The sequence below is a fragment of the Neltuma alba genome, unplaced genomic scaffold (assembly GCF_004799145.2).
Source record: "Neltuma alba isolate B1F8T4 unplaced genomic scaffold, ASM479914v2 tig00011735_pilon, whole genome shotgun sequence".
In the NCBI taxonomy this organism is placed as follows: Eukaryota; Viridiplantae; Streptophyta; class Magnoliopsida; order Fabales; family Fabaceae; genus Neltuma; species Neltuma alba.
The window spans coordinates 284,190-311,719 of record NW_021636363.1 but is presented as its reverse complement, the minus strand read 5'-3'; the positions used below and the strand labels follow the sequence as shown (position 1 = coordinate 311,719).

Below are 27,530 nucleotides of genomic sequence, written 5' to 3'. Positions count from 1 at the left end.
TTACTTGGTTATTGTTAAAAAAATATTAATAGGGTTAATTTTAAAAAAAATTAATAAACTTATTCAATATATCTTATATATAAAATCAACATCAACTTATCAATTAAATTTTACATTTAGGGGATGGAGTATATAATAAAAATGAGTGTTGCATTATAAAGAATCTAAACGGACTGATATATTTTGACAAAAAAAAAAAGCTAACTAATATACACGTGTACACACACATATATATGCTGTGTAGATCTAAAAAAATATCTTTAAATTTTAAAATTTCAAATCAATCTTATTCACTACACTTTAACAACAATTGACAATATTTGAAAAGCAAATTACAACATATTTTTGTAATTATTCTTGATTTGATATTTGGAAATTTTAAAAGTTGTTTTTTTTGAAATTTTCCCAATAAAATCCACTAGTGTGGACCAAATGACCTTATATAGGCTGTAACTTAAGAAGAAAACCCCATTTTATTCGTCAAAATACTTTATGTGATTAAGAAATTGATAGACAAAAATCGATATTTTTTATATCTTGTAAATAAAAAAATCGATATTTTTTGTTAAAAAACAATTTTTATTCTGAAGAGGTAAGCGAAGACACTTTTTATTATGGTGACTTGCGTATAAAATCATTTGGTCATTAAAAGTATATTTCATATTTTCTTATTATTATGCATCAATAGATTTTTTTTTGTTACAACAAATAATGCCCTCATATCGGACATGGGATTCAAATTTATGACTATAGGAGTTATGAATTGATTTCTTCCTAGTCGGACCAACTCTTATTGTTATGGATCAATAAAGTCATTGATATAATAGTTGATAGTAGATGATAGTTGGATTTTTTTGGGCCCAACAGCAAACTGGCTTCTCTTGATTTTATGCCATTTCAAATTTCTATAGAAGCACGCAAGATTTTTTTAACCAAAATAAGCGAACAAGATTAGAATATTAGAATACTCATAAATATGTTAAATTTGAAAAAATATAATATTTTGTTCAAATTAATTTTTCTCGAGGCAAAGTTTTAATTGTAATTTCTAACACTATTTGTATTTTTGAGGTATTCTAATTTAAAATTTATGAATTTTAAATTTCTAGATATCATTTTCTTAATTTATTTTCAGAAAACCCAGGAGATCTTTATTGCATCTAAAGTTTTGAAATATTTTAAAATTCTAAATTTAGCATCTCATAATTTCACAGATTAACACTCTTAAGAATATCTCAGTAGTCAACCATTTATTAAACCACCAAACAAAAATTAGCAGAATAAACAATATTACAAGTTATCACAGCTCGGCTTTGAGATGTGGAATAAGAATTTTTTTTAATTTTATTAAGACCTCTAAAAAGTTTTGTTGGCCCAAAAAGGCTTCTAATAATTTTTTATTTTCTAAACTTCATTTTTAAATTTTTTTAACATAATAGGCTCTTTTTAACCCTAATCTTTGGAAGTTGCTCCAATAAACCTCACATCCATATCTAGTTACTTTTTTATCTACCGGGAACAGAGAAAAAGCAAAAACCCAATTTTCGGAAAGGTCGGGGCTATGGGAATGAGATCAAAGTGGCGTGAACTTGGAGGAGGTAGATAAAGAGGTGGAAGCCGAAGTAATACTCATCCCCACGTCTCCTTACACTAATAAACAATCTTGACGGAGGAGGCGAAGAGAGGCCCAAAAACTCAGCGTATGGCTTCCAAAGTCATATTAAATAAAAGAATTTACGTGTTACTGTAATTTCATCGTCTTCTACGCAATCAAGCCCTCTTCCTCTCTTGCCTTCATGCTCTTTGTATTCTTCCCCGCTCTGATTAACGTCTTCTCTCGCTGTATTAGCCTTCCTTCTACTGGTTTCAACCCCTAAATTTCTTAACTTTCAGGGGGGGTTTTGCCCAAATTTCATTACTGGGAGTACTTCACCTATTTCGGTCGGTACTGCGTCATTCCTAACTTCTTCCATGAGTGTTGCTTAGTTCCAGGTAACCCTGTGCTTCCGCGTACGGTTAGCTGATATTGTTGTCTTTCCTTTAACGATTGAATTTTTGTATTTTGTGTGCTTTTCTTGATGCGTGACAATGGATAAGGATGGTTCCGTTTGCTTTTTTTTTTTTTTTTAAATTACTTCGATGGGGTTTGATTCTATTGACCAAAATTGGTTTAGCATTTTTCTTCTTTTGCTTAAAAGCTTCAATCAGCTATCAGCAGCCTGATCGTTCTCGTTTTTGGACGAGTCTGGTTCGCTAGTCAGTCGTACTTTAGCGCCCAGTTGATTAAGTCATCTCATAGTCTATGACTTTCTATTTTGGATTTTGTTTCTATGCACTAGAAAATTTCTTGCCCAACTCCTTCCTAAATAAAAAGAATGTTTTTCGTGCTATGTAGATACAAATTCTTGTTGGATATTCTGTCAGCACGGAGGCTAGGTTCAACCGAGTGAATGTCATATGTTCAATTTGATCGTTTTCAAAATATCCACCCATAGTTTATGTCAAAACGAACGCAGGCATATAAAGTCTGCAACTGACATATTTGTCCTTTAGCTTAAGTTGGGTAAAGATTGATGCCTATGATTTGAAGTTGACATGAAATGCCCCCTCCAGTAATTCACTTAATGTATCTGAAAATAAGTTCTTTCATGTTTACTTTTTGTTATATTTTGATCTTGACTCTTTACCCTGCACTAACCATTCAGGTTTCTGGGTCATGGACTGGCTGTTTATGCCTACTGTCAGTGTCTGTGAACAATGTTTATCAGGCCAAGGGGTCCTAGTGTTTTTAACATATTCAAATGGAAGCGTCAAGATGGATCATCTCTGACAACAGGTTTGCTTCAGGATGTTCCACCAGAGATTGAGTTGTCTGACTATGGAAGGATTCCAAGTCCAGGTAGTGAGAGCCCTTCAGGGCTTCTTAATGGTGAGAGTTTGAACATAGAGCCGATTTCGGACTTGGACCTCTTCTTTGAAAGGCTTTACAGCTACTACTGCGAGAAAGGGCTCTGGTGCATTATTATAAAGTGGATTGTTGAACTTCTTAGTCTAGGATTTACCATATGTTTCTCGGGATTTTTCTTATTATATGTTGATTGGAATGGACTTCGCAATGCGAAGTGTGGGATGGATGCAGTGGAATCAGGAATTAAGCCTTGTGATCTTGGTAAAGAAGCTATTCATCAACACCCTTTAACCCCACTAACACTTACAAAGGTTATTATTGTTGGATATTTAGCAATATTTTCCATCTATTGGATATTCTGTTTCTTGAGGTTCTTTGCTCAACTAAAGGACATTCTGGAAATCCGTCACTTTTATTACAATAGGTAAGCACAAATGATAAACGTTCAAATTTAAGACAGAAACTACAACTTTGGGATGACTAACATCATTTTGTCATAACTTTCCATGATCTTCTTGCAGTCTCCGTGTTACTGACAATGAGATCCAAACTATGCCCTGGGCTACTATTCTTGAAAAGGTTGTTTTGGTGCAAAGTTCTCGGCAGCTCTGTGTGGTAAAAGATCTCTGTGCTCATGAAATGGTGATGAGACTGATGCGGAAAGAAAACTACTTGATTGGAATGATCAACAAGGGGGTGCTTGCTTTCCCCATTTCTCGGTGGGTCCCAGGTGCTGGTCCTACGGTGAAATGTGGTCCTAATGGAACACGATATCGTCTCATACTAACCAAGACCCTTGAGTGGACTTTAAACTGGTGCATCCTGCAAAGCATGTTTGATCGGTGTGTTAATTTCTATGCAGATTCCTTTTCATGTATATTCAGCATGTTCATATTATCTGTTTCGACAAATTGTGTGGATATACGTGGGTCTTTTAATTTTACTTCATTTAAGGAGTGGTTGTTGAAGTTTTTCTTCAAATTGTTATGAAAAATGGTGACGTGCTAATCCGGTGATATAGTGGCCTTTTAGGAGATGTAGGATGGTGGCTCATAGAATGTTAAACTTGGTATATATATCGGCTTGCAAGAGAGACATGCCCCAAATAACTTTGGACATTACGCTTGGAATTTATTGGCATGTAAAAAAGCAATTTTTTGGCACTATTGAATATTAAATAATACGTCTGCCGCATTATAAATTTAAGTTCACATGCCTAACTATAATTAAGATTAACTAATGAATGGTATTCTGATCAATGCTTCTTGCTTCCTAGTTAACTGCTGGGCATTTTTATTATAGACAGTATTAAATGTGGTGACACATGGAGATTTTAGAAGTCATGTAAATGTGGAGGGCTTTCATTAGTTTGAGTATTCATTCAATAAGGAAAGAGAGTAAATATTTATTTTTTCTTGTATTTATCAATGTTTCTTATTATGGATGGTATCTTAATTAGTTTCTTAATATTCGTTATTTTGTACTCATCTGTGTTAGAAGTATTTTATGTCCAATCCAAGATTACATGCTTTCTCTGCAGAAACTTTTGTGTTAGAAGGGATTTTGTGTCCAACCCAAAGACATTGAAGAAAAGGCTTATGGTAGTTGGGCTTGCAATGCTTTTACTTTCTCCATTTCTTGTCATATTCATGCTGGTGTATCTCTTTCTGAGGCATGCTGAACAATTTTATAATCATCCAAGCACAGCATCATCTCGAAGGTGGTCAAATTTGTCAAGGTGGATCTTTAGGGAATTCAATGAGGTATCTCTATTCTTTTCGTTTTTCTTTTCTTTTTTTCTTTTTAAGTTTAGCCTTCAGTTCATCTGCCTTTTGCGCATGGTTTCCTGCTAGTCTAAAAATATACATTATTCAGTAAAGTTTTTAACTTGCGAATTCCATTGTACTAGAAATCCTTATCAGAGAAGGTATCCAGTATTTCCTCTTGGACAGATGATGCTATTCCAATCACTAGCATGCTTGTCCTGGCAAATATTCTAAATTTGTCAACGAGTTCTCTTTTCAAATTATTGAATATAATAAAACCTTAAGGGCTGTTTGGTGTGCAAATGAACTGGAATGTAAAAGGAAATGGGATAGAAAATGGTAATTCTGTAGGTTGGAGATGTCTTTTTGTGCCCATGAATGAGAAAAAAGATACAATAATTGAAAAGGAGAGTTAGTGTTAATTAATTATATCTCATTTTTTATGCAATGGAAAAGGAATTCTTTTCCATGGATTATATCAAACTCCCCTAGTTTCTAACTTTCTTCCTCAGAATCACTAGTCTAATGCAAGCTATCTTATTTGAAGGGCTTCCATTATTAGTAAGCACCTTTAAGGTATGATGTTTTTAAGGAGGTGATAAGGTTATACTACCTTCAGTCCTTAATATAAAAGTTCGTTTGATTTTTATTTTAATCTTAAATATAAAACTCCAATCCATTTTGTCTCTTATATTTATTCATTTTTTTTCCCAAAATAGTTCTTGTAACAATGGTAGTTCTAACAAATATACTTGATTAATAAGATACTTTAGGAAAGACAATACCTATTTATTACAAATAATTAACTTAACTAATTTTCTTAATTTACCCAAATTAGTCAAGTAGTTCTTATATTAAGGATCGGAGGTAGTACATTATAATCATTTGCTATTCATGTTCCATGGTGGTTTAAATTTTATGTCAGTTTGTAAGTGCCAGTGCCTAATGATCATTTTTAACATAACAAAACTTGTATCTCTCTTATCCTATTGCTTGAGCTTACCTATACTTCTGCTATAGGTGGACCATCTCTTCAAACATCGGATAAATAGCAGCACGATACATGCTTCTGATTATCTCAAGCAATTTCCTTCACCTATTATATCAATCATTGCAAAGTTCATATCTTTTGTATCTGGTGGATTTGCTGCAATTCTGATCATCATTGCTTTTCTTGAGGAATCTCTGCTTGAAGGCCATGTAATGGATTTATGCTAATTTTGCCTGGAAGATTTTATGCATTTACCCATTGCGATATCTGTTATTGATAATTATATACAAAAACTTACAGATATTTGGCCGAAACTTGTTTTGGTATGCTGCTGTTTTTGGAACTATAACAGCTGTTAGCCGTTTTGCGGTGACAAATGAGCTTCTTGTTCTAGATCCTGAGGGAGCAATGTCCATGGTGGTTCAACATACTCACTATATGCCAAAAAGATGGCGTGGCAAAGAAAGTACTGAAATGGTCCGCACTGAGTTTGGAACACTATTTCAGGTATTCTCTCCAATTTTTGGTTTAATTCAATTGCACTAATTTTGACAAGCCTTTATGAGTTCTTTTTCTTTGTTGTCTATATGATGGCATATTATTTATTCTCATGCTACTACATTTTCATATGGTGCAGTACACTGGGATGATGTTACTTGAGGAGATGGCCTCAATTTTCCTCACTCCATATTTACTTTTATTTGTTGTCCCCGAGGTCAATACCTTCCTTCGACGAGAATTTCACTTGGGTTACTCCATATATTATAATGTCATAACTTTTTTTTTTTGGGTCCAATTTGCAGCGGGTTGATGATATTCTGCAGTTCATTGCAGATTTCACAGTGGATGTTGAAGGGGTTGGTCATGTTTGCAGGTTGGTATTGACATAATAACTTCCATTTTTCTTTGATTTGCATCCTGGGAATTACTTGGGGCTGCCTAAAATGATTATTTTCTTGTTTTAATATTTTTTGTTGTTGTGCTAATGATGTACGATATTTTCTTCTGTGATATCCTCAATATTGGCAGTTTTAGTTTCTTTGATTTTCAAGCCCACGGAAACGGCAAATATGGTTCCCCATGCGATGCACCTCGCAACAGGAGGAGTTCCCAGGGGAAGATGGAGAAATCATTTCTGAGGTATTGTTTTGGCTGAGTTCGTTATATGCACAACACTACTATGACTAGAAGTCTAGAACCGCTATGATTCATGGTTGTTTAGGTTGAGCCTCGCTGTTTATAGGTATAGATGTTAGGAAATATATATTTATTTGGATCGCTTTCCTATTTGCTTGTTTCTACCTACATTGACAATTGCATTAGGTTATATAAAATGCCTTTTTTTTTTGGGGGGGGGGGGGGACCTGAAATGCCTGTGGTCAATGGAAAGGGGGGGAAAAGAATGAATATATTGGAAAACACAAAATTAGGTTGTTATTTACCAATCAGCTAGGGAGGTTAAAATTACTTTAGTAATTTCTGTTGTATAAATTCATATAATTTCATACTGGAGAAAGTTGCTCTTATCTCTATGCAGGATTTTAAAAGTTCTATCTGTTTCTGTTAGTTGTCCTTTACTGATGATATTTTCAATATTTCAACTATTCCCTTTCATGCTACTGGAAAATTACAGATTTTATGTTTGATCTGGATTTTTTTTTTTGGGGGATCCTGACTGGATAAGTTAAATCTCATAAACTCTATTCATGTTTGGATTGGTCTGCCTAAGAACTTTATCTTCTGCTTATTGTTTTCTTTCTCACCTGTACTGCTGTTGAAAAATGCGTTATTGAAAGACAGATGTGGCATCATGCCATCTCGTCTTTGTGTTGTGTAGAAACAAAGTTTCTGTACGTCTCCAATTCCTTATAGCAATGACTCCTGTTATGGTTACAGCTTTCAGAGTACCTACCAATCATGGAAACCAGATATTCAGGGGAAGCAGTTTTTGCTGAATCTTAGAACGTTGAGAGAGCAAAATTTACCAGGGTATGGGAACAGATATGCATCTTTCCGTCCTAAAATGTGGGTGGGTGGTCCCTACATGAGGAGTAATGGAGACAGAAATTTGTTCATATCCAGTGAAATGCCACATAACACTTTCAAAATTGGTAATCACTTAGGTTCATTGTGGCCAAGTGATGCCAATCAAAACAATAATCTTTATATTCTTGATTGCTACTATACTTCTCGATCTCGTCATGATCCAATAGAACCATTTGAGAAGACTGAGCTTCATTCCGGAGAGTATTGGATGACCTCGGAGAATGAACCTGGGTATGATGAATACTTGAGAGGTTATGGTGGGGATCGAGCTGAGTCTCATTTTGGGGCATCCACGTCAGCTCCCTTTTTCAGGGAAGCTCTACTTGAGGATCAGAGGGGTAGTGATATGGCAGAGTCGAGCAAGAGTCATTGGTGGGCTAGAAGTCGACCACATGGTGGGCAAGCTCAGGCAAGCTTTTTTGAGCCTCCAGATTTCAATCACCAGACATTTAACTGCTATGATAGGTTGTCTGATAGATGTTCAGATGATCAAGAGCAACACTTGGACTGGAGAGATTATCATAGATTATCTAGGACGACACATACAGATGACTTAGAGGCAGGGGAATTTAATCTTCATTTTGATGATATTTATAGCCGACCCCCAGAAACTCCCACTTTTAATCCAAGCACTGCAAGTCTGTGAGCGATGACCGCCTGTTCTCTGATTATTTGTTTGAATGCTGTTGCTTTGAGTGTCCGGAATGTATTAGAGTTCCTACTCTGCAAATGGTAGCTGTGTCTTCTGTTCTACCAATGGAAACAATATTCTTTACTGTAGATAAAGATCCATTGAATTGTTCTGTTGGGTTGTATTCTGAGTGAAACCCAGCTTCAGAGTTTGGATAGGGGCTTTAAAGGGCTGCCTTCCTAATGTAAGAAAACGAAGAAAACAATATGTAGACATTTATCATTCATCATGACAAGCGTCCTAATTCACACTCTCTCTGTTTTTTAAATTATTATTATTATTATTTTTGGGGGGGTGGGGACCTCTTTTGGTGGGATTTCTGTAATTAAAGAAATATAAACAAAAATAAAATGACTAAAATATGGAGGGCATATAAGCGTTCATAAGAGGCCTGTGTGGGGAATTGAGATCCCACATTCTGATATTGGTTTTTTTTTTTTTTAAAAGAATGAGAGAGGATACCTATCCTTAGCCCCAAAAAAAATTTATTCACCTAACTCATTGTCATGAAGCTGAAGTGGAGACTTTCTTTCTGTTGTTATTTCTTTAATCCATTCCAATTGAAAAAATCTAGACAGGCAGAAATCAACTCTTAAATGGGTCAGAAAAAGAATTATGGAGACTCACGCTAAGATGAAGATGAAAACTAGAGATCGTTAAATATTCTTTGCACTGCCTAGCTCTCCAGTATATGAAAATGATGGAAATAGTTAGATCAAAATGTTTGATAATACACCTTCATTTTAAATTGTATGATTTAAATTAAATTATTGTGTCAGACTGTCAGTATACTATATTGAGTTTATAAATCTAAAATGGCATTTTTTTTTTTTTCAGATATCGACATGTGAACACATTTATGATTTATATATATATATATTAAATATGTGCTTTATACCATCTGTAAATTGAAAGTTTGCGAACAAATCTTTTTTTTCATGTATTTGTATCATAATAAAAATACTACTTTTTTCAATTTTCATATAAGATAGGGACCTATGTGAAAGCCAACCTTGGTAACTCGGTTGTCAATAATATAAACCCACGCGCACGTTATTGAGGAAGCAGCACAGTTAATGAGGAACAGCACAGTAATAATGAATACTGCAACGACGGCGTTTTTGCTGAACTCCTCCCTTGCCTTCCATTTCGCTCTGGTTTTGGTTTGAGTGGTTTCCCCTTCATGGATGACAAGGGTTTTGGGAAGGTTTAACACAATCTCAAGGAAGCTACTTGATATCACCATGAGAAAGGTTTCAGTCACGTTGCTCCAACATCTCAGTCGTCGCCGACTAAATCCTTTTGCCCCGACTATATCATTCAGCTCGGCTCCTTCAACTTCGTCTTCTCCGTCTCCGCCAATTAATCCATCGACCCATCTCAAGCACTACTGCACTAAAAGCCATGGATTACTTACCAGAAACAAGTTTCAGGCAAACTCTTGTCGAAACATGGATACTCTGGTTGAAACGCCCACTCAAATATCGTCTAGGCAGCGAAAAATAAAGGAAAAGTCTGAGCTTGAGGAAGCTTTTGAGTCTGCGGAAACCAGTGAGGACATGTTCAGAATATTCAAGGATATGGAGGCAACTTTCGATGAGAGAGAGCTGGGGTTGGCCTCTTTGAAAATTGGCCTCAAACTTGATCAAGAAGGTGAGGACCCTGAAAAAGCCCTATCATTCGCTGACAGAGCTTTAAAGGCATTAGACAGTGACAACAAACCTTCTATACTTGTTGCAATGACATTACAGTTGATGGGTTCGGCTAATTATAGCTTAAAGCGATTCAGTGATAGCCTAGGGTATCTTAACAGGGCGAATAGGATATTGGGTAGGTTACAGGGAGAGAATGATGTTGATGATGTTAGGCCAATTCTTCACGCTGTACAACTTGAGTTGGCAAACGTCAAGACCGCCATGGGCAGGAGAGAAGAGGCCCTTGAAAATCTTAGAAAGTGTTTAGAGATTAAGCAATTGAGTTTGGAAGAAGATAGTAGAGAACTGGGTAAAGCTAACCGTGATTTAGCTGAAGCTTATGTTGCCGTTTTGAACTTCAAGGAGGCACTGCCTTTTTGTATGCAGGCATTGGAGATACATAAGAAGCAATTGGGGAATAATTCTGTGGAGGTTGCACATGATAGGAGAATCCTTGGAGTTATATACAGTGGGTTGGAGGAGCATGAGAAGGCACTCGAGCAGAATACTTTGTCCAAGAAGATTTTGACGAATTGGAATCTTAACTCTGATTTGCTGCGTGCTGAAATAGACGCAGCAAATATGCTGATTGCTCTGGGAAGATATGATGAGGCTACTGGTACTTTGAGGAGTGTTGTGCAGCAGACAGACGCAGATAGTGAGACTCGGGCACTTGTACTTATATCAATGGCAAAAGCTTTATGTAATCAGGACAAGTTTGCCGACTCCAAAAGGTGTTTGGAGATTGCTTGTGGGATTCTTGACAAAAAAGAATCGATCTCCCCTGTGGAAGTAGCTGAGGCATACTCAGAGATTTCAATGCAGTATGAAGCCATGAATGAGTTTGAAACTGCAATCTCACTGCTGAAGAGGTCACTGGCTTTGCTTGAGAAGCTTCCACAAGAGCAGCATTCAGAGGGAAGCATTTCTGCAAGAATAGGGTGGTTACTCTTGCTGACAGGTAAGGTGCAGCAGGCTATTCCTTACTTGGAAAGTGCTGCCGAAACATTGAAAGATAGCTTTGGTCCCAAGCATTTTGGAGTGGGTTATATATACAACAATTTGGGAGCAGCATATTTAGAGTTGGCAAGACCCCAGTCAGCGGCACAAATGTTTGCAGTAGCCAAGGACATCATGGATGTTTCTCTTGGTCCACATCATGCAGATACAATTGAAGCTTGTCAGAATCTTTCGAAAGCTTATGGTGAAATGGGAAGGTATGGATGCCTTTTTTGATTTCATTTCATTTCGTTGTATTGATTGTGTGTGTGTGTGGGGTAACAGGGTCGCTAGCCTAAGGAAAGAATTAACTTTTTTATCACTAGTATTGTAATTGTAATTTACTTGGGCCTATTTAAGTCTAACCACTTAAATGGTGAGCAATGGATATCCCAGATCTATATATCTGCACCAAAATGCCCATCCAATCCTCATGAAATTTCGTGGATCGAGTGGGCAAGATCTGATCTAATTCTTAATGCACAAATCATGGATGTCCAATGGATTCATCCACTTTGGCCCACCCTAGTGTGTATATTTAGATGCGTGCACATGCATATGCAAATGTGCAAATTTATACAAATATCTACACGTACACGCACAAGGAATTATGTTCAGAAGCAAACCTAAATTTATAAACATTCGGATGTTTGAAGTTCAGATCCTTATCTGTGTGCCGTAATTGGCTGCCAGAGTTAACCCAAGGTTTTAGTGGTCCATATTCTATCCAGTTGCTAATGTATTCTAATCGTAAAACTGTATTTTTAATGTTGTATCTTCTTGTGCTTTTACGTGAGTATGATGCTGTTGCAATTTATTGAACATGCGAGATGGAATTAGATGTTTCAAATTCATTAATTATGGAAAATCTTGATTTTTTGCCTCCATCTGCTTATATATGTTCGGCATTTCTGCTGGTAAATGCAAAAGATATTGAACTCATGAAAGATTGACATTTTATATGATTTATTTTTCTTCTAATTAAGCCTTACCATCCAAACCAATACTGTGAATTAGGAAAAAGGAAATTGTTAGTTTATGGCCGTTATGTCATTCAAGTGTATGGTAGATTTCCTTGGTCTTGATCCTTTTGTAAGTTTCATAATTTCTCATGCAATTTTTTTTTTTTTTAAAGTCCAAAGAAAGGTTGCTTCTAGACTTCTAGTTCACGGAAATGTATTTGTTATCCTGGTTGTATTAGGTGCTGTACTTTTTATGCTTCTTGGCCTGTTAGATTTTCTCTTTGCATCTTTATTCATATCATTGATTATGAAATGGTTCTTATTTTGAAGCAAAGTAAGATTTATGAGGAAGGTGTTTATACTGTGGTAGAGGAGTTAATTACTGCGATGTCCTCTAACTGGGTGGATGAACGCCAATTCCTCTTAGATATGCTAGCATGTTTTTGTTGCCTTAATTATGTTATATATTTTTTGCCAACACCTGAATTATGTATGTTATATAGTTGTTAGATTTTGATCTTTATCTTGGGAAAATGTGCAAATATGTGATGTTATTTGTCATGGAAACTAATGAAAATAGAATTAAAGATATACACTCTGTCTTGGAAGTGCAGCTATGGCCTTGCAATAGAATTTCAACAGCAAGCTATAGATGCTTGGGAAAGCCATGGAGCAGGTGCTGCTGATGAACTCAGAGAAGCCCGCCGACTTCTGGAGCAATTGAAGCAAAAAGCCAGTAGTGCTGCTTCTGCAAACGAGTTTCCCGCAAAGGCTCTGCCCTTACCTGATACACCTCAACCACCTACCGTCTCCCAACCCAACATCTCACTTCAATCCAGCAGCAGAGCTTATTAGTCTTTCCCTTTCTAATCATACGATATACTGTGTACGGGTCTTTGGTTGCTAGTTTCGAGTTTTGCTCACTTAGAAAATAATTTTTTTCCCGGAAATTACAGAATAGAGTTTGGGAATGTCATCATAATTGAGAATTTGTTTTCTTTCACATTCAGAATTGAAGCTTTTGTTAAAAATAGTCAATTTTCTCTTCATAAGTTCATATAATTTACCTATTTGTTCCCCGAGCTTATAGAAGCAATGCAAGCCGGCACCAGAGTAAGTGATCAGCCGAAGAGATACTTTATGATGCGTACCATTTACTAGTGGCATTACCCTTTGATCTTGATATGTGTTGTCTTTAAACCAGTTCTTTTGTGGCGTTGTCTTTTCTACTGGACCTGTGCTTAAGAACAAGGATATTTCTTGCATGTTTTCTTTCAGTCATAATTACAATAGCTTCCGTAGGAATTGGGACTTCATTGATGTCTAATTACTTATTATCGAGAGATGTCAACTTTATGGCAATTAAGGATATCAAGTCTCGACCGATCTAAAAATCGTTTCTATTTTCACAAGAAAGCTCTGAAGAGAAAACATATGGATTTCATATTTCATTTTCTCATTCATCCTCCCCCCCCCCCAAAAAAAAACTTTCTCTAACGACCAAAATAAGAAAAAAAAATGTATTGTTTTCTTCTATTTTCTTTTCTAGTTTTCTCTTTCGTTACTTTTCTCTCACTCCAATCATAGAATAATATTCGGATACGGAGTAGGGGTTGAGAAATATCTTTCCATGAATTTAACAAAAAACGACCGGAGAGAAGAAATGTCTGGTTTGATTAAAAGATGTGACGATTAATGCCTTATAACTGTCAGATTAGTGACAGATAATAATTAAAAAAATCCCTCACATCTGAATTGTGATTAGGACTACATAAAATAAAGCCTATAGAATCTAATATATGACAAATTCATGGATACGTCTCGTTCTTTTACGAGTCATTCGAACTTAAAATATCAGAATCTGCCAGGTTGACGAGGCATCGATTAATGATGAACATGAACTCAAAGTGCTTTCAAGTCTCTATTTATGCAGTCTGGTCCATCTAGTTACTAGAATCAACGTGATGGAGAAACTTGTTTCATCTTGGTACGATGTTCGACCTGTGCCGGAGGACTACATTTTTCCGCCAGAAACAAGACCCGGGAGCCTCCATGTTCCTATAGGTGAAGTAATTCCGGTGATCGACCTCAGTGAAGCAGAGCAGGGTGATCGAACACCTACTATTCAGAAAATTCTCAAAGCTGCTCAAGAGTTTGGATTCTTTCAGGTTCATATTACTTTACTTTTCTTCTCTCTTGGTCTAAGCCCAAGGTTTACAAAGTTCGATTACCTGTTATCTGACTGACTGACTGTGTGATAAATTGAAAGCAGGTGACAAATCAAGGGGTTTCAGAGAATTTAATGACTGAAGCAATGGGTGTATTCAAAGAAATTTTCCAGAGGTCAAATTTGGCCAAGCAAAAATTGGACTCAGAGGATGTTAGCAAGCGTTGCAGGCTTAAAACGTACACTATAAATTGTACTACTCATAAGGTTCATCTATGGCGGGACTTTCTGATGCACCCATGTCATCCTCTAGAACAATGGCAGCATACCTGGCCTCAAAACCCAACTAGATACCAGTAAATGATACAGCCTCTTCAGCTGAAATATAAGTTTTTATACTATAAATTTATCGGGTTTAGTCATAACTAATTGATTCTTGTGTGTTGTTAGAGAGTGTGGAGGAGCATGTTCAGTTGAAGTCAAGAAGTTGGCTTCAAGGATTCTGGCATTAATCAGCGAAGGGCTTGGACTAAAATGTGGATATTTTGATGATGAACTACTTAGTGGAAGCATGATGCTTTCAGTTAATCACTATCCACCATGTCCTCAACCAAGCTTGACTCTGGGTTCATCTAAGCATGCCGACACCAATCTGATTACCATTTTGCTTCAAGACGATGTCTATGGACTTCAAGTCTTGAAAGAAGACAAGTGGATTGGTGTTGAGCCTAATCCTCTTGCATTTGTAGTCAACATGGGTTGCCTCTTGCAGGTAAGCACATCTGAATTACGGGGTCATGAAACTGCTCTTGGATAGCAAATGAGGTTAATTATCTTGTTGGGTAGCAGTTGATCAGTAACAACATACTAAACAGTGCAGAGCACAGAGTTGTGACAAATCCAAGTACTGCTCGAACATCAGCTGCATTTTTTGTAATTGCTTTGGAAGACAGTATCTTAGAGCCAGCAAAAGATCTTACGGATGAACTCCATCCTCCAATTTATAAACCGTTCAAAACTAAGGATTTCGTGACCCAATTCCTTGCAAATGACGGTGACTCACAGGCAGCATTAAGATCTGTTTTGGCGTAGCATCTGCGCAATGGAAGAACGTTAATGTTGTTTTATGTGTTTGTGCACGCGCGTGCATTTGGAATACGTGTGTCTACATATTGTTAGGGGTGAAGTAAGCTCTACTATTTCTAGTCCTGTCGACCAATAAGCTCAAAGTTGTGGTGTGTTATGAATCAGAATGCTGTAAAGTTGGAGCTTTAAAATAGGGGAAATTGTTTGCTCATGAAACGGGGGGAAATTGAACTCAATGTACCAGCAATTTATGTATATAATGGAAATTGTGTTCAATATTGAATGTAGCTTACGTTTTGGTATATAAAGGAAGATGAATGACTAAATGAAGAATAGTACAGTAGTATTTTATATACAACTTCACCGTTTTCCAAAGGATCTAAAGTAATGATTAACACGAGTTTAACAAAATGTTGGCGCACGAAGAAGATAGTTTCGAAATCACTTGCCATCGGCTTGGATAGCGTCAACTTTTCTTCTCAGCAGAAACCTCAAATTTCTGACAAGTATATTAAAGAGTTTTTTTTTTGGGGCCTTTTTTTGGCCATCAAGTGCGAGAGAATTGCATTTTCTGCTCATTTATGATAAGTTTGGAAGATAAACTAACTCTACCTTTTGGCTTTCAACGAAAATCATAGCATAAAAACTTAGAATAGTACAAATAGATCAAGCTGGGCAGTTAAAAATCATTAAATCATAGCTAAAATAATCAAGTAGTGTTACTCACATGTTGCCTGCAGATTGAAGCCAGTACTTTGTGATTGTATGATGTAATTTATAGCACAGCGCATTCTTCGAAGCTGAAGTACACGGGACAGCTTATCTTTGTAATTTTATTTTGAAGACGAAGATGCGGCAACAGCGGAAGCATGTGATCAATAATAATGAAGGACTTACTTTCTAGATTTCATTTCATTTCTTGCTACCGAGAGTCCTACTTTGTTCCATCTTCTCCGCTTTTCGCCCCTTTTTCTGCTCTCATCAAGTTACTGAGAGATCAAAACAATGGAGAAACTTGTTTCAAATTGGTACAATGTGCGGCCTGTGCCGGAGGATTACATATTTCCACCAGAAAAAAGACCAGGAAACGTTCATGTCCCACTTGGTGAAGGCATCCCAGTGATTGATCTCAGCGAAACAGAGAAAGGTGACCGACCTCTTACCATTCAGAAGATCCTCACGGCTGCTCAAGATTGTGGATTCTTCCAGGTTCAAGCCATAGTTATTAGTTTTCCCTTTTTGAGATTTCCTCTGAAGGTTTATTCCTTGTTCCGCTAATGCGCGATAAATTCTGAGCAGGTGATTAATCACGGGGTTTCGGAGAATCTAATGAATGAAACAACAAGTGTGCTGAGGGAGTTTTTCCAGATGCCAAATGAGGCCAAGCAACATGTATACACAGAAGACATGAGCAAGAATTGCATTTTTTCTACCAGCGGTCTGTGTTATGCCAAAGAGAAGGTTCATCTCTGGCGTGACTTCTTGAAACACCCCTGTCATCCTCTAGAAAAGTGGCAGCATTTTTGGCCCCAAAGCCCAACCAGATACCGGTATTCAAACTCACAAACCTTATCTAACATTTGGGTTTAGTCACTTACTCTCAATTGATTTGTTGACAGAGAGATTGTTGGGGCTTGCTCAGTGGAAGTTAAGAAACTGTCTTCAAGGATCCTGGGGTTGATCAGTGAAGGTCTTGGCTTGAAATGTGGATATTTTGACGATGAACTAAGTGGACGTATGCCACTGTGGTCCTTTCTGTATCCACCGTGTCCAGAGCCAAGTTTGACTCTAGGAGCATTCGAGCATGTTGATGCTAATCTCATTACCATTGTGCTTCCAGACGAAGTATACGGCCTTCAAATCCTCAAAGATGACAAGTGGATTGGCGTTGAGCCTATTCCTCATGCATTTGTGGTCAACATAGGCGCCCTCCTACAGGTAATTCATACACTTTGCCTCTACAATGTCTTGTGAATATACCAGATTATGATTATATAGCTATGAATGAATGATTTGGTGTGTGGGAGTGCAGGTGATAAGTAATAATAAGCTAACGAGTGCGAAGCACAGAGTGATCACAAATGAAAGTAGATTTCGAACATCGGCTGTTTTTTTTGTGACTGCTTTGGAGGACTGTGTCATAGAACCAGCACAAGGTATTGTTGATGAAGTCCATCCTGCCATTTATAAACCCTTCACCACTAAGGATTTCGTTGCCAAATTCCTTGAATGTGGTGCGGACACAGAGGCAACTTTTAGTCATTTCAGGGCATAAAACCATACGCCTCTCGTTTCAGATGGGATTTCTCTTTTAATAAGTAAAATGGAAGGGTAGTTAACTGGTGTAGTGTATTATGGCCTTGTTGGCTTGTGGTCTCGGGCTTATGTTTTTCTGCCGTTAACTTTTTGTTTTGTTCGTTATTGCCTTTATGTTCTTTTTAAGTTTTAGATGTTTTGGGCTGTTTTTTTCCTTTAGTTTATTTGAGTTTTACTCAAATTAACCAAATGTGATTGGCCAATTTTTTTATGTAATCGTTTTGTTTTATTTAGGTTAAATAAAATTGTCTTTTCATCAAAAAAAAAAATTGTCTACTGTGTATTTTAACCTACTGTGTGTGAATTAATTATGCAGTACTATGCTACTATTATCAATAGCCGGATTCACACATACATGTATGTGTGCTGACTTTTGCAAGCGTGTGCTCAATTATCAACGTTAATGACTTGGTCAAATAAGATGAAACTGTTACTTTCGTTTTTAAGGTCCATGCAATGTCCGTACGTTGTAAAATTTATAACATCGAATTATGGCAAAAATACACACACACACACACAAAACCTCTTATACAAGGGCTCAGTTTGGGTGCTCGTTATCTTATGAGTAATCTAGATAGTTTAGATCAAATGTGAATGGTCTAAATTACATATGAACGGTCCAAATTTAATATTTTGAATTAATTATTGTTAAATAAAAATGATGGAGTCTATTTATGTACAAAGTGAAATAGCTCATGCCAATTCATTTAATTTTCAACTGCTAAAACATTTTCGAGTTCCTGCGCTACTCACCCTCGATCAATGAAGAAGTATTGGAGAAACTTGCTTCAAACTGGTGCAATGTGGAAGCCGTACCTGGGGATAACATATTTCCACCAGAAACAAGACCAGGAAACGTGTGATGATGGGAAGGATACAGGCCAGGTGATCAATCATGGGATTCCGGCGTATCTAATGAATGAAACAATGAGTGGGCGGAAGGAGTTCTTCCAGTTGCCGGCGGAGGCCAAGCAAGACTTGTTCACGGAGGGTTTCAGTTGCAGGCTTTCTACAAGCACTCCAAATTATGTTGCAGAGAAGGTTCATAGGTGGCGTAGTATCCAAGCATGCTGATCCTTTCATCCTTTTATTACAAGATGACGTCTATGCTCACGAACTGGCTAGACGCCAATCCTCTCTTGGCATCGTGGCCACCCTTTCTGTGTTGCCTGCTGTAACAATGAAGCATGACGGCTTCGGAAATTGGCCTCATTTTGGTCCTAGAGACTAATTAAAAAAATTATTTTATAAAAATGAAAAGATTAAATCTGAACCGTCTCATCTGATGATTTAGATCTGATCGTTCCGTTCTGTTTGAATACAAAAATACGAACCAAAAACAAGAAAAGTCAACGGTCAGAGACTCAGAGGCATTGTAACCAAAATGCATATGGAGGTGGAGCAGGGTCTTGCAATCGTCGCTCTTCGTTAACCTCTCTCTATCTTCTCTTTGCCATCGCTGGATGCTATCTATTCTTCTTTCTCAAATATCTGAGGCCCTCTTCCACTGCTTGTCTTCCAGCACGGCACAGATCCTCTTCTTTGCGGTAAGACAGGCCGTCGGTTATGGCTGGATAAGCAACCTTTCGCATTCACCAATAGAAATTGTCAACTCTGTTCGTAACTTACCCTTTGCCAGCTTCTTCTCTCGTTGTTGGTTATGAGATTTAAGATTTATTTCTAGATTGTTGATTTTTGGATTTCCCCGCCTCGATTTTGAGTTTTACGGGCTTGTGGCCGTAGCCTTCCACTTCGATTTATATCTGGCTTGGGGTTGTTCATTTATATATGAGATTAAACTGGATGATAATGGAGAAGGAAATGAAACTTGACGATCAAGGGGTAAACTGTTTTTAATCATACTTAAGAAGAGTGTTGCTCTATGTGAAAAGACAACCTCATGTGAATCTTCCTCTTAAGTTCGCATTGCGTTTCATAAAAGGAGTCGTGTCCTTATTCTCTGTGGTTATGCTTCAGTACTAGACTTGTTGCGGTGTCTTGTATTAGGTATGAGTAATCTTTGTCCTAGCTTTCCTTGTTGTTCCTTTGTTTGTTTATCCAGTTAGCTGCTCTGTTATATGCGTAATTAGCTCATAATTTAGATCGAAGCTCTCGAAGCTCTTAATTTAATTAATGTGTTTTAAACCTTTTCAAATAAATATATCTTTTCCGAAGACTAAATAAGGTACACTGAAGATCTCGCCTTTTATCATTTATGTTGCTTTGTTTTGTCTTGCTAAAGAAGTATCTCTGTTTTATTTGAAGTGATGTTATGGGAAGCATATTTTAAGGCGATGGGCATAATTGTAACTTCATGGTAGTTGACTATTACTTTCCTCAGATGGTACGCGTTGATACTATCCTGTTCGCATTTATCCAAGAAAATGTTAGATTAATACTAAATTTCACATGTACTAGTATAAACCAGCTACTTGAAGTCTTGAACATATACAGAGGAATCAGATGGGCCATTAAGATCATGAGTTAATGATGCGCTCAATCTGGATACAAATCAATAGCTCATAGTAATCAATTCCCCGTTGATAAAACATTCTTGAATTGTTTTAATCTGTACCCTGTTGATCAGCAATGGAGAAACCTGCTTCAAACTGGTACGATGTGCAACGAGTGCCTGAGGATTACGTGTTTCCACCAGAAATAAGACCAGGGAGCGTCCATGTTCCTGTAAGTGAAAGCTTCCCAGTGATTGACCTCAGCGAAGCAGAGAAAGGTGATCGAACCCATACCGTGCAGAAAATTCTCAAAGCCGCTCAAGAGTTTGGATTCTTCCAGGTTCATGCCATAACTTCTTTTTTCCTTTTTGGGTTAGTTTTTGCCGGTTTGATGGGGCAAAAAAAAAAAAAAAAGATTTTTCAAAGCTGGATCAATCATATAGTTGCATTAACGTGTGATGAATGAAAATATAGGTGATCAATCATGGGATACCGGACAATCTAATTAATGAAACAATGAGTGTGTTGGGGGAGTTCTTCCAGTTGCCGGCGGAGGCGAAGCAGAACTTGTCCTCACAGGATTGGCACAAGGATTTCAGGTTCACTTTGAACGGTGTAACTTATGCTGCCGAGAATGTTCATACATGGAGGGAATTTCTCAAACACCCATGTCATCCTTTAGAGAGGTGGCAGCATTTGTGGCCTCAAACCCCAGCGAGATATCAGTAATGGATGCTACCCTCTGAACCCAAAATGCTTATATGTCTGCTTTTACACGCACACTTCTCTTTGAGGCCAAAAAACAAACGCACACTTCTTTACTTATTGGGTTTAGTCTGATTTGTATCAGAGAGTGTATTGGGGCGTGTTCAATGGAAGTTAAGAAGTTGAGTTCCAGGATCTTGAGGTTAATCAGTACAGTGAAGGGCTTGGACTGCATGGCGAATATCTTGAGGGTGAATATAGCCAAACTATGAAACTATCCGCTAATTTCTATCCAACATGTCCTCAGCCAGATTTGACTCTTGGAGCAACCAAGCACGCCGATCCTAACATCATAACCCTTTTACTCCAAGATGGCGTCTGTGGACTTCAAGTGTTGAAGGATGATACGTGGATTGGCGTCGATCCTAACCCCCATGCAACTGTGGTCAATATAGCCTCCCAGTTGCAGGCATATACATTCTTTAACTTCTTGCAGTCTAAAATTTTTCGTTCGTTCTAGATCAGCAGTATTCGGAAATAAGTAGAAATTATAGCAAATAATGGTTGATTTGATTTTGTGTTGAGATTGCAGGTGATCAGTAACAACAAGTTGAGAAGTTCGGAACACAGAGTTGTGACAAATTCAAGTAAAACTCGATTTTCGGCTGCATTTTTCATAGGAGCTTCGGAGGAGAGTGTTATAGAGCCAGCAAAAGCTCTGATTGATGAACTCCATCCTCCGATTTACAAGTCCTTCAAGAGTAAAGATTTTCTTTCTAAATTCTTTTCAAGTTACGGTGACTCACAGGCCACGCTAGAAAAGGGAAAGGAGCGTTCACCCGAAAAAGGGGGACAGGAACAAGCCAGTAATTGGACTTTTTTTGGGGCTGGAAACCAGTAATTGGACTTAGCATGCACTTAAGAAAGAATGACTTAAATCAAGGTTCTTAATTAATGTTTTCCGAAAGAAAAAAACTAACTGGCTGGGTACTTCACTAAATATATTAATAAAGTACATTGAACACCTCAGTCTTATCTTTTTCTTCATTTGTTATGTTTTGTGTTGTCTTGCAGAAAAGCACCTCTTTTATTTTAAGTTTCATGTCATGTCATGGGAAAGTTACTTTAAGTTGAGGGGCTAATTGTCACCTTTTGGTTGTAAAATATTGCCTTCATTAGATAATATGCACCGATACTAAATTCACGTTGGTATATACTTTTCTGGTCATGTTTATACGAAAGAGAGTAGGTATATTTTAATCTTATTTATAAGGTACTGAGAAAAAATTTTATATAGATGTATGATTTTACCCTTCATTTATTATTATGTTAATTTTGTTTACATGAGGTATAATATATATTAAATAAAGTTAAATTTGAAAAATTGTTGAATTTTAAATAAAAATTAATGAAGTTTTAAAAAAAAATTCTGTGTGAAACATGTTAGAAATGACTTATAAATAGGACCAGAGAGTATATACTCTCCATATTTCATACTACAATTAGCTCTAACAAAAACAAATTCTACAAAAATAAGAAAACCATTTAATAACATCGGATTTTGCAAAATTACTTTACTACTTTTCTTAGATGTCCTTAGTCTTGTTTAAATAAATACTAGCATTACACCTAATTTAATGCATTCTTGAAATTTAAAATTGACAAGTATTATTATAAAACCCGAAAGACCGCATTTGTGTGACAGATACTATGAAGTAAACAAAATGCATCCACATGTAAACTTCGTATATGTTACAAAGCAACTTGAATATACATATACACCCACAACCGGAGGACCACTACGATCATGGGCTAATATATATAGGAATCCGATGGACCACTAAGATGATGGGCTCTATTTAAATACAAATCAATAGGTCACACTAATTCATCCCCAAGTGACAAAACATTCTTGAGTTTCTTTGTTTTGCAAAATTACTTTGCGTCTTTTCTTAGATGTCCTTACCCTTGTTTAAACAAATAGTTAAAAACTACTCCTAATTTAATGCATTCTTGAATTTAAAATCGACAAGTATTGTTATAAAACTTGAAAAACCGCATTTTTGTGACAGACAATATGAAATAAACAAAATATATCCAACATGTAAACTTCATAAATGTTACAGAGCAACTTGAATGTGCGTGTGTGAACCCGATGGACCACTAAGATAATGGGTTAATATATGTAGGAATCCGATGGACCACTAAGATGATGGGCCCTATTTAAATACAAATCAATAGGTCACGCTAATTCATCCCCAAGTGGCAGAGCATCATTGAGTTTCTTTGTTTTGGACCCTGTTGATCAGATATGGAGAAACTTGTTTCAAACTGGTACAATGTGCGACCCGTGCCTGAGGATTACATATATCCACCAGAAAAAAGACCAGGCAACATCCATGTTCCTAAAGGTGAAGGCATACCAGTGATTGATCTCAGTGAAGCAGAGAAAGGTGATCGAACACTTGTAATTCAGAAAATTCTCAAGGCTGGTCAAGAGTTTGGATTCTTCCAGGTTCATGTCATTTTCTATTAATTTTCTTTTTCCTAATCAATCTTTGTCAGAAGTCTGAGGTTTGCAATGAAATCAGGTGGCGAATCATGGGGTTTCGGAGAATTTAATGGGTGAAACAATAAGTGTGGTGAGGGAGTTCTTCCAAATGCCAGATGAAGCCAAGCAACACTTGTACACTAAAGACTTTAGCAAGGAGTGTATTTATTTCACAAGCTGTGAAAATTATGCTAATGAAAAGGTTCATATGTGGCGAGACTTTCTGCAACACCAGTGTCATCCCTTGGACAAGTGGCAGAATTTTTGGCCTGACAGCCCAGCCAGATACCGGTAAGAAAATTATGCACCCTCTTCAATAATAAAACTGGCTCTCTACTCCCAAGTTTTACGTAATTTTTGTTGACATGACAGGGAGATTGTTGGGGCATGTTCAGTGGGAATTAAGGAATTGGCTTCAAGGATTCTGGGGTTGATCACTGAAGGACTTGGCCTGAAATGTGAACATTTTGACAATGAACTAAGCGCATGTATGGTTCTGACAGCTCTGCAGTATCCACCATGCCCTGATCCAAGCTTGACTCTAGGAACGTGCCCGCATGATGACGCCAATCTCATTACTTTTCTACTTCAAGATGAAGTTTCCGGACTTCAAATCTTCAAAGATGATCAATGGATTAGCGTTGAGCCTATTCCACATGCTTTTGTCGTCAACGTCGGCTGCCTCTTGCAGGTACACACTTTCCAGTCGAAACTGTCTTATAATTTGAGTATGGTTCATCTTCTGCTAATTAATTAACATTTCTTTCTATAGACGAGTTATGATTAATGGGCTAAGTTGGAGTGCAGGTGATAAGTAATGACAAGTTAAGAAGTGTGAAACACAGAGTGGTGACAAATGCTAGCAGATTTCGAGCGTCAGCTGCGTTCTTTGTGACGGCTTTGGAGGATAGTGTGATAGAACCAGCAAAAGGTGTTGTTGATGAACTCCATCCTGCCATCTACAGACCCTTCACACCTAAGGATTTCTACATGAAATTCTTCGAAAACGATGCTGACACTGAAGCAACTTTTTATCATTTCAAGGCATGACACTATGAGTCAAATAATAAATAATGAGAATCTCAGGAAATGGAAATTGTTGTTCTGTGAAACTTGGCATAGTCTTCATTCTTCTGTATCTCTAGCAGTTTATGAAGTTGGTTTGCAGCTTTGTTTGCTTGTATAAGTTTAAATACCATGTTGTCTTCAGTTGGTTCAGCTAGTAGTTGGCAGATAAGTGGTTGTGTTATGAGGCTTGGAACTTTCTCTGTTGTTTGATTCAGATACCACCACCGTGGTCTCTGCATGTACATATGTGAAAATCTTCATTACCAACAGTTGAAACCCTTCCGCATGGTTTGGGAGAAATGGAGGGAGAAGAATGCCTCCCCCTCTCCTCTGAAATTGGTATTTTTGGAGGAGAATATTTTGCTTTAGTTTAATTAAAATACCCGTTCTTCATGTACCAAGATCGAAACCGGACGAACCCAGCATAGAAGATCAGGTTTGGTCCTGTGATCCTGTCTAAGTTATTTAATAAATATGATATATGAAGAAAAACAATATCATAAAATGAATTAATAATGTTAATAAAGAATTAAAATAAGATGTGTGTGTGTGTGTGTAAAAACTTGCGCCGTCCAAGCAAGAGGCATTGGAAGGTGGCGATTTGAAGTGGAGGAGGAGATTAAAGGCTGCCTCAACCTGATTCGCGTTTCATTTGGAAGGTGGCGAGAGGCATGATCATGGGTGGTGTTTGGTGATGTCTTGATTTTGTCGTAACTGAGCTCTGTCTCATCTCGGGGGTATTTGGAGAAAGTTGCCTGATGGGCCCCATCGGATTTGTGATAAGTGATAACCAAATCAAATCAGTCGTTGATTTGGCAACATTTTTTATAGGGACCACCAAAATTACGTCTTTTGCTTTAGAGTTAACTTGGTCTTTAGGGATATGACCAATCTGAGAGCTTGAGTTGTCCCAGTTCAACCATCTATCGTATTAGGAAATGATATATAATGTTTACTAATTAATAGAAATCTAAAAGTTGAAATAAATGTAATATAGAGTCCATTTAGATCAGCGATTGAAAAAATAACTTATTGTCGATTTGGCTTATGAAAAAGTAAAGTTAGGTAAAAGCTAAATTAGATAAGTTGAATTGTATTTATATTGGAGTTCAGAAAAATTAGTTTGCAAAAATAAGATTAATAAAGGGTTGTTTGGATTATGGTTGAGTAAAAATAAATTTGGTTGTAAAATGCCTAAAATGAGTATGAGTTTTAATAAATAATGAAACATGATTAAAAAAAATGATTTCACATAATACAATAAAATTAAAATAATTTGATATGAAGAAGTCAAATTTAATGAGTGAAGTAAATTTTAAAACTTTAGAGAAATCATAAAATATTTTAAATATAAAGTGAAACATGAAAAAATAAAGTATATTTCTAGGAGCATATTTAAAAACAAAAGTATATTTCTAACTTATTTATTGCTTTCAACTAATTTTAACTTATTTTTTGTTATCTACAAATTAGTTATTTGAGGCTTATAATAAAAATCAAAAGAGATAATAAATTTCTTAACTTTTTTTCTCTCCATGTTTCAAAAGTTATAAATCATAAACTGATAATTTTAGCTTATAATTTATTGTAGTTTTTTATACAAAAACCAGATTGCCCAATTGTCCATCTAAACAGCATCTAAATTTCCAATCAGGCTTCTGCCCAATTTAAGTTACTTTTCACCCCTGAGAAACCCAACCGAACTGGCACTCAATCCCTTCAAAAAAAAAAGAAAGGAAAAAAATAAGTTGTTCATGTTTCAGTTGCCAGAACGTTTCTTGTGATGAATACGAATCAAGAGTTCGTGCCAAAACAGGGGTTACACAAATCCCCGTCCGATCCTTAACATGATGCATACCAATGGGGAAGCACAGCAATTTAGAGAGTTCCTGCCAAAACAGAGGTCGGACCCAGAAGGGATTCATTTGGTTATTTCTGGTAAAGGACGAGGGTCCCTCATGGCACCACCCCTCTGTTTTCTTATTCTGGAGCAGGTAGCATTGTTAAGCTCTCATCCACCAAAACACTATGCACATAGTGACGTTTGAAAAATCAATATTATTTGTCTTTTGGTTAACCCAAATCCTTGCTTTTTGTCTTCTACTTTCAGTCTTCTATTTTTAAAAAAGATAGCAGCTGGTTTTCACGATCGGCCATCAGGATAAGGGGTAAAAATATTTTGTTGATGTGTTGCGTGACGCTGGCAGCAATTGGAGTTCAATGTTTCGCCTTAAAAAAAAAAAAAAAAAAACCCTCATCACGTGCTAAATGGAATCATATCTTTATTGTTGCAATCCCAGCTTTTTATTTTACCTTCATTAATTAATGAACTCATCCGGCCAACCTGGGACCCTCCTGATCCCCAAGTTCGATGGCAAAAGGGCCATATGGATTTAGTTATTTATGTAGTACTCCTCCCATCCTTAGTTTTAAAATCTACTGCCTTCGGTCTTTAATACTTTTATGATCTTTAATATAAGATTCATTTAATTAATTTAATTAAATTAAAAAATTAGGTTGTTAGTTAATTATAAAAAATATGATATATTTTTCCTAAAACATTATAACTATATTTTTTAATACCCGTATTCCTCTTCTACTTGATTACGGTTGAGAGAGTATCCATTGGGTAATTTAGAAAAATTAATAAATATGATAAATAAGTCTTATATTTAGGACCAAAACCAACTCAATAATTGGGTCCTATATTAAGGACAAAATGAGTATAAGATTTTGTTTGACTTTTATTTTGGTCCTAAATATAAGACCTCAATCCATTTGTCTCTTATATTTATATATTTTTTTTAAAGTAATCCTTCTAACCAATAGTAGTTCTAACCAATACACTTGATTAGTAAGATATTTTAGAAAAGACAATACATATTTATTAAAAATAACTAATCTAACTTCTTTTCTTAATTTTCTCAAATTAGTTAACTAGCTCTTATAATTAGGACCGGAGTTAGTAACTAATTTAATTATATTTAAAAAGTTAGATAAGTTAAGTAATTATAAGAAATATGACTTTTTAAAAACACCATAATCATTTTTTTTGATATCCTTCCTTCCTCACTTACTTGATTATAATTGAGAAAGTATTCATGAGGATAATTTAAAAAAAAAAATT

At 36.5% G+C, this 27,530-nt stretch overlaps 3 protein-coding genes across 4 annotated transcripts; all 3 read left to right on the top strand.

The window, feature by feature from the left end:
• Nucleotides 1-1,608: 1,608 nt before the first annotated feature.
• LOC114717422 (autophagy-related protein 9) lies at nt 1,609-8,655 on the top strand. Its single transcript, XM_028902547.1, has 10 exons — nt 1,609-1,992; nt 2,706-3,332; nt 3,430-3,750; nt 4,449-4,671; nt 5,695-5,874; nt 5,966-6,172; nt 6,303-6,380; nt 6,469-6,539; nt 6,695-6,805; nt 7,562-8,655. The coding sequence occupies exons 2-10, from the start codon at nt 2,758-2,760 to the stop codon at nt 8,355-8,357; spliced, it is 2,562 nt and encodes an 853-aa protein (XP_028758380.1). The 5' UTR covers nt 1,609-1,992; nt 2,706-2,757; the 3' UTR covers nt 8,358-8,655.
• An 851-nt stretch (nt 8,656-9,506) lies between these two features.
• On the top strand, nt 9,507-13,322 carry LOC114717377 (protein KINESIN LIGHT CHAIN-RELATED 1). Its single transcript, XM_028902498.1, has 2 exons — nt 9,507-11,313; nt 12,672-13,322. The coding sequence occupies exons 1-2, from the start codon at nt 9,590-9,592 to the stop codon at nt 12,910-12,912; spliced, it is 1,965 nt and encodes a 654-aa protein (XP_028758331.1). The 5' UTR covers nt 9,507-9,589; the 3' UTR covers nt 12,913-13,322.
• Nucleotides 13,323-19,086: 5,764 nt separating this feature from the next.
• LOC114717388 (protein DOWNY MILDEW RESISTANCE 6-like) lies at nt 19,087-21,370 on the top strand. 2 transcript variants are annotated; one of them, XM_028902513.1, is made up of 4 exons: nt 19,087-19,173; nt 20,214-20,419; nt 20,554-20,804; nt 20,930-21,370. In XM_028902513.1, the coding sequence occupies exons 2-4, from the start codon at nt 20,216-20,218 to the stop codon at nt 21,054-21,056; spliced, it is 582 nt and encodes a 193-aa protein (XP_028758346.1). In that variant the 5' UTR covers nt 19,087-19,173; nt 20,214-20,215; the 3' UTR covers nt 21,057-21,370. The 2 variants fall into 2 exon arrangements, with proteins under 2 accessions (XP_028758346.1, XP_028758345.1); XM_028902512.1 differs by having other exon boundaries at nt 20,915-21,370.
• Nucleotides 21,371-27,530: the final 6,160 nt, after the last annotated feature.

Excerpts from the sequence above, each read along its gene's own strand:
- LOC114717422 (XM_028902547.1), top strand. The coding sequence starts at position 2,758 with ATGTTTATCAGGCCAAGGGGTCCTAGTGTTTTTAACATATTCAAATGG. Across the intron at positions 3,751-4,448 it reads CTGCAAAGCATGTTTGATCG|AAACTTTTGTGTTAGAAGGG; the intron begins GTGTGTTAATTT and ends CTTTCTCTGCAG. Across the intron at positions 4,672-5,694 it reads TCTTTAGGGAATTCAATGAG|GTGGACCATCTCTTCAAACA; the intron begins GTATCTCTATTC and ends CTTCTGCTATAG.
- LOC114717377 (XM_028902498.1), top strand. The coding sequence starts at position 9,590 with ATGACAAGGGTTTTGGGAAGGTTTAACACAATCTCAAGGAAGCTACTT. Across the intron at positions 11,314-12,671 it reads GCTTATGGTGAAATGGGAAG|CTATGGCCTTGCAATAGAAT; the intron begins GTATGGATGCCT and ends TTGGAAGTGCAG.
- LOC114717388 (XM_028902512.1), top strand. The coding sequence starts at position 20,216 with ATGGAGAAACCTGCTTCAAACTGGTACGATGTGCAACGAGTGCCTGAG. Across the intron at positions 20,420-20,553 it reads AAGAGTTTGGATTCTTCCAG|GTGATCAATCATGGGATACC; the intron begins GTTCATGCCATA and ends ATGAAAATATAG. Across the intron at positions 20,805-20,914 it reads CAAACCCCAGCGAGATATCA|TCTGATTTGTATCAGAGAGT; the intron begins GTAATGGATGCT and ends TATTGGGTTTAG.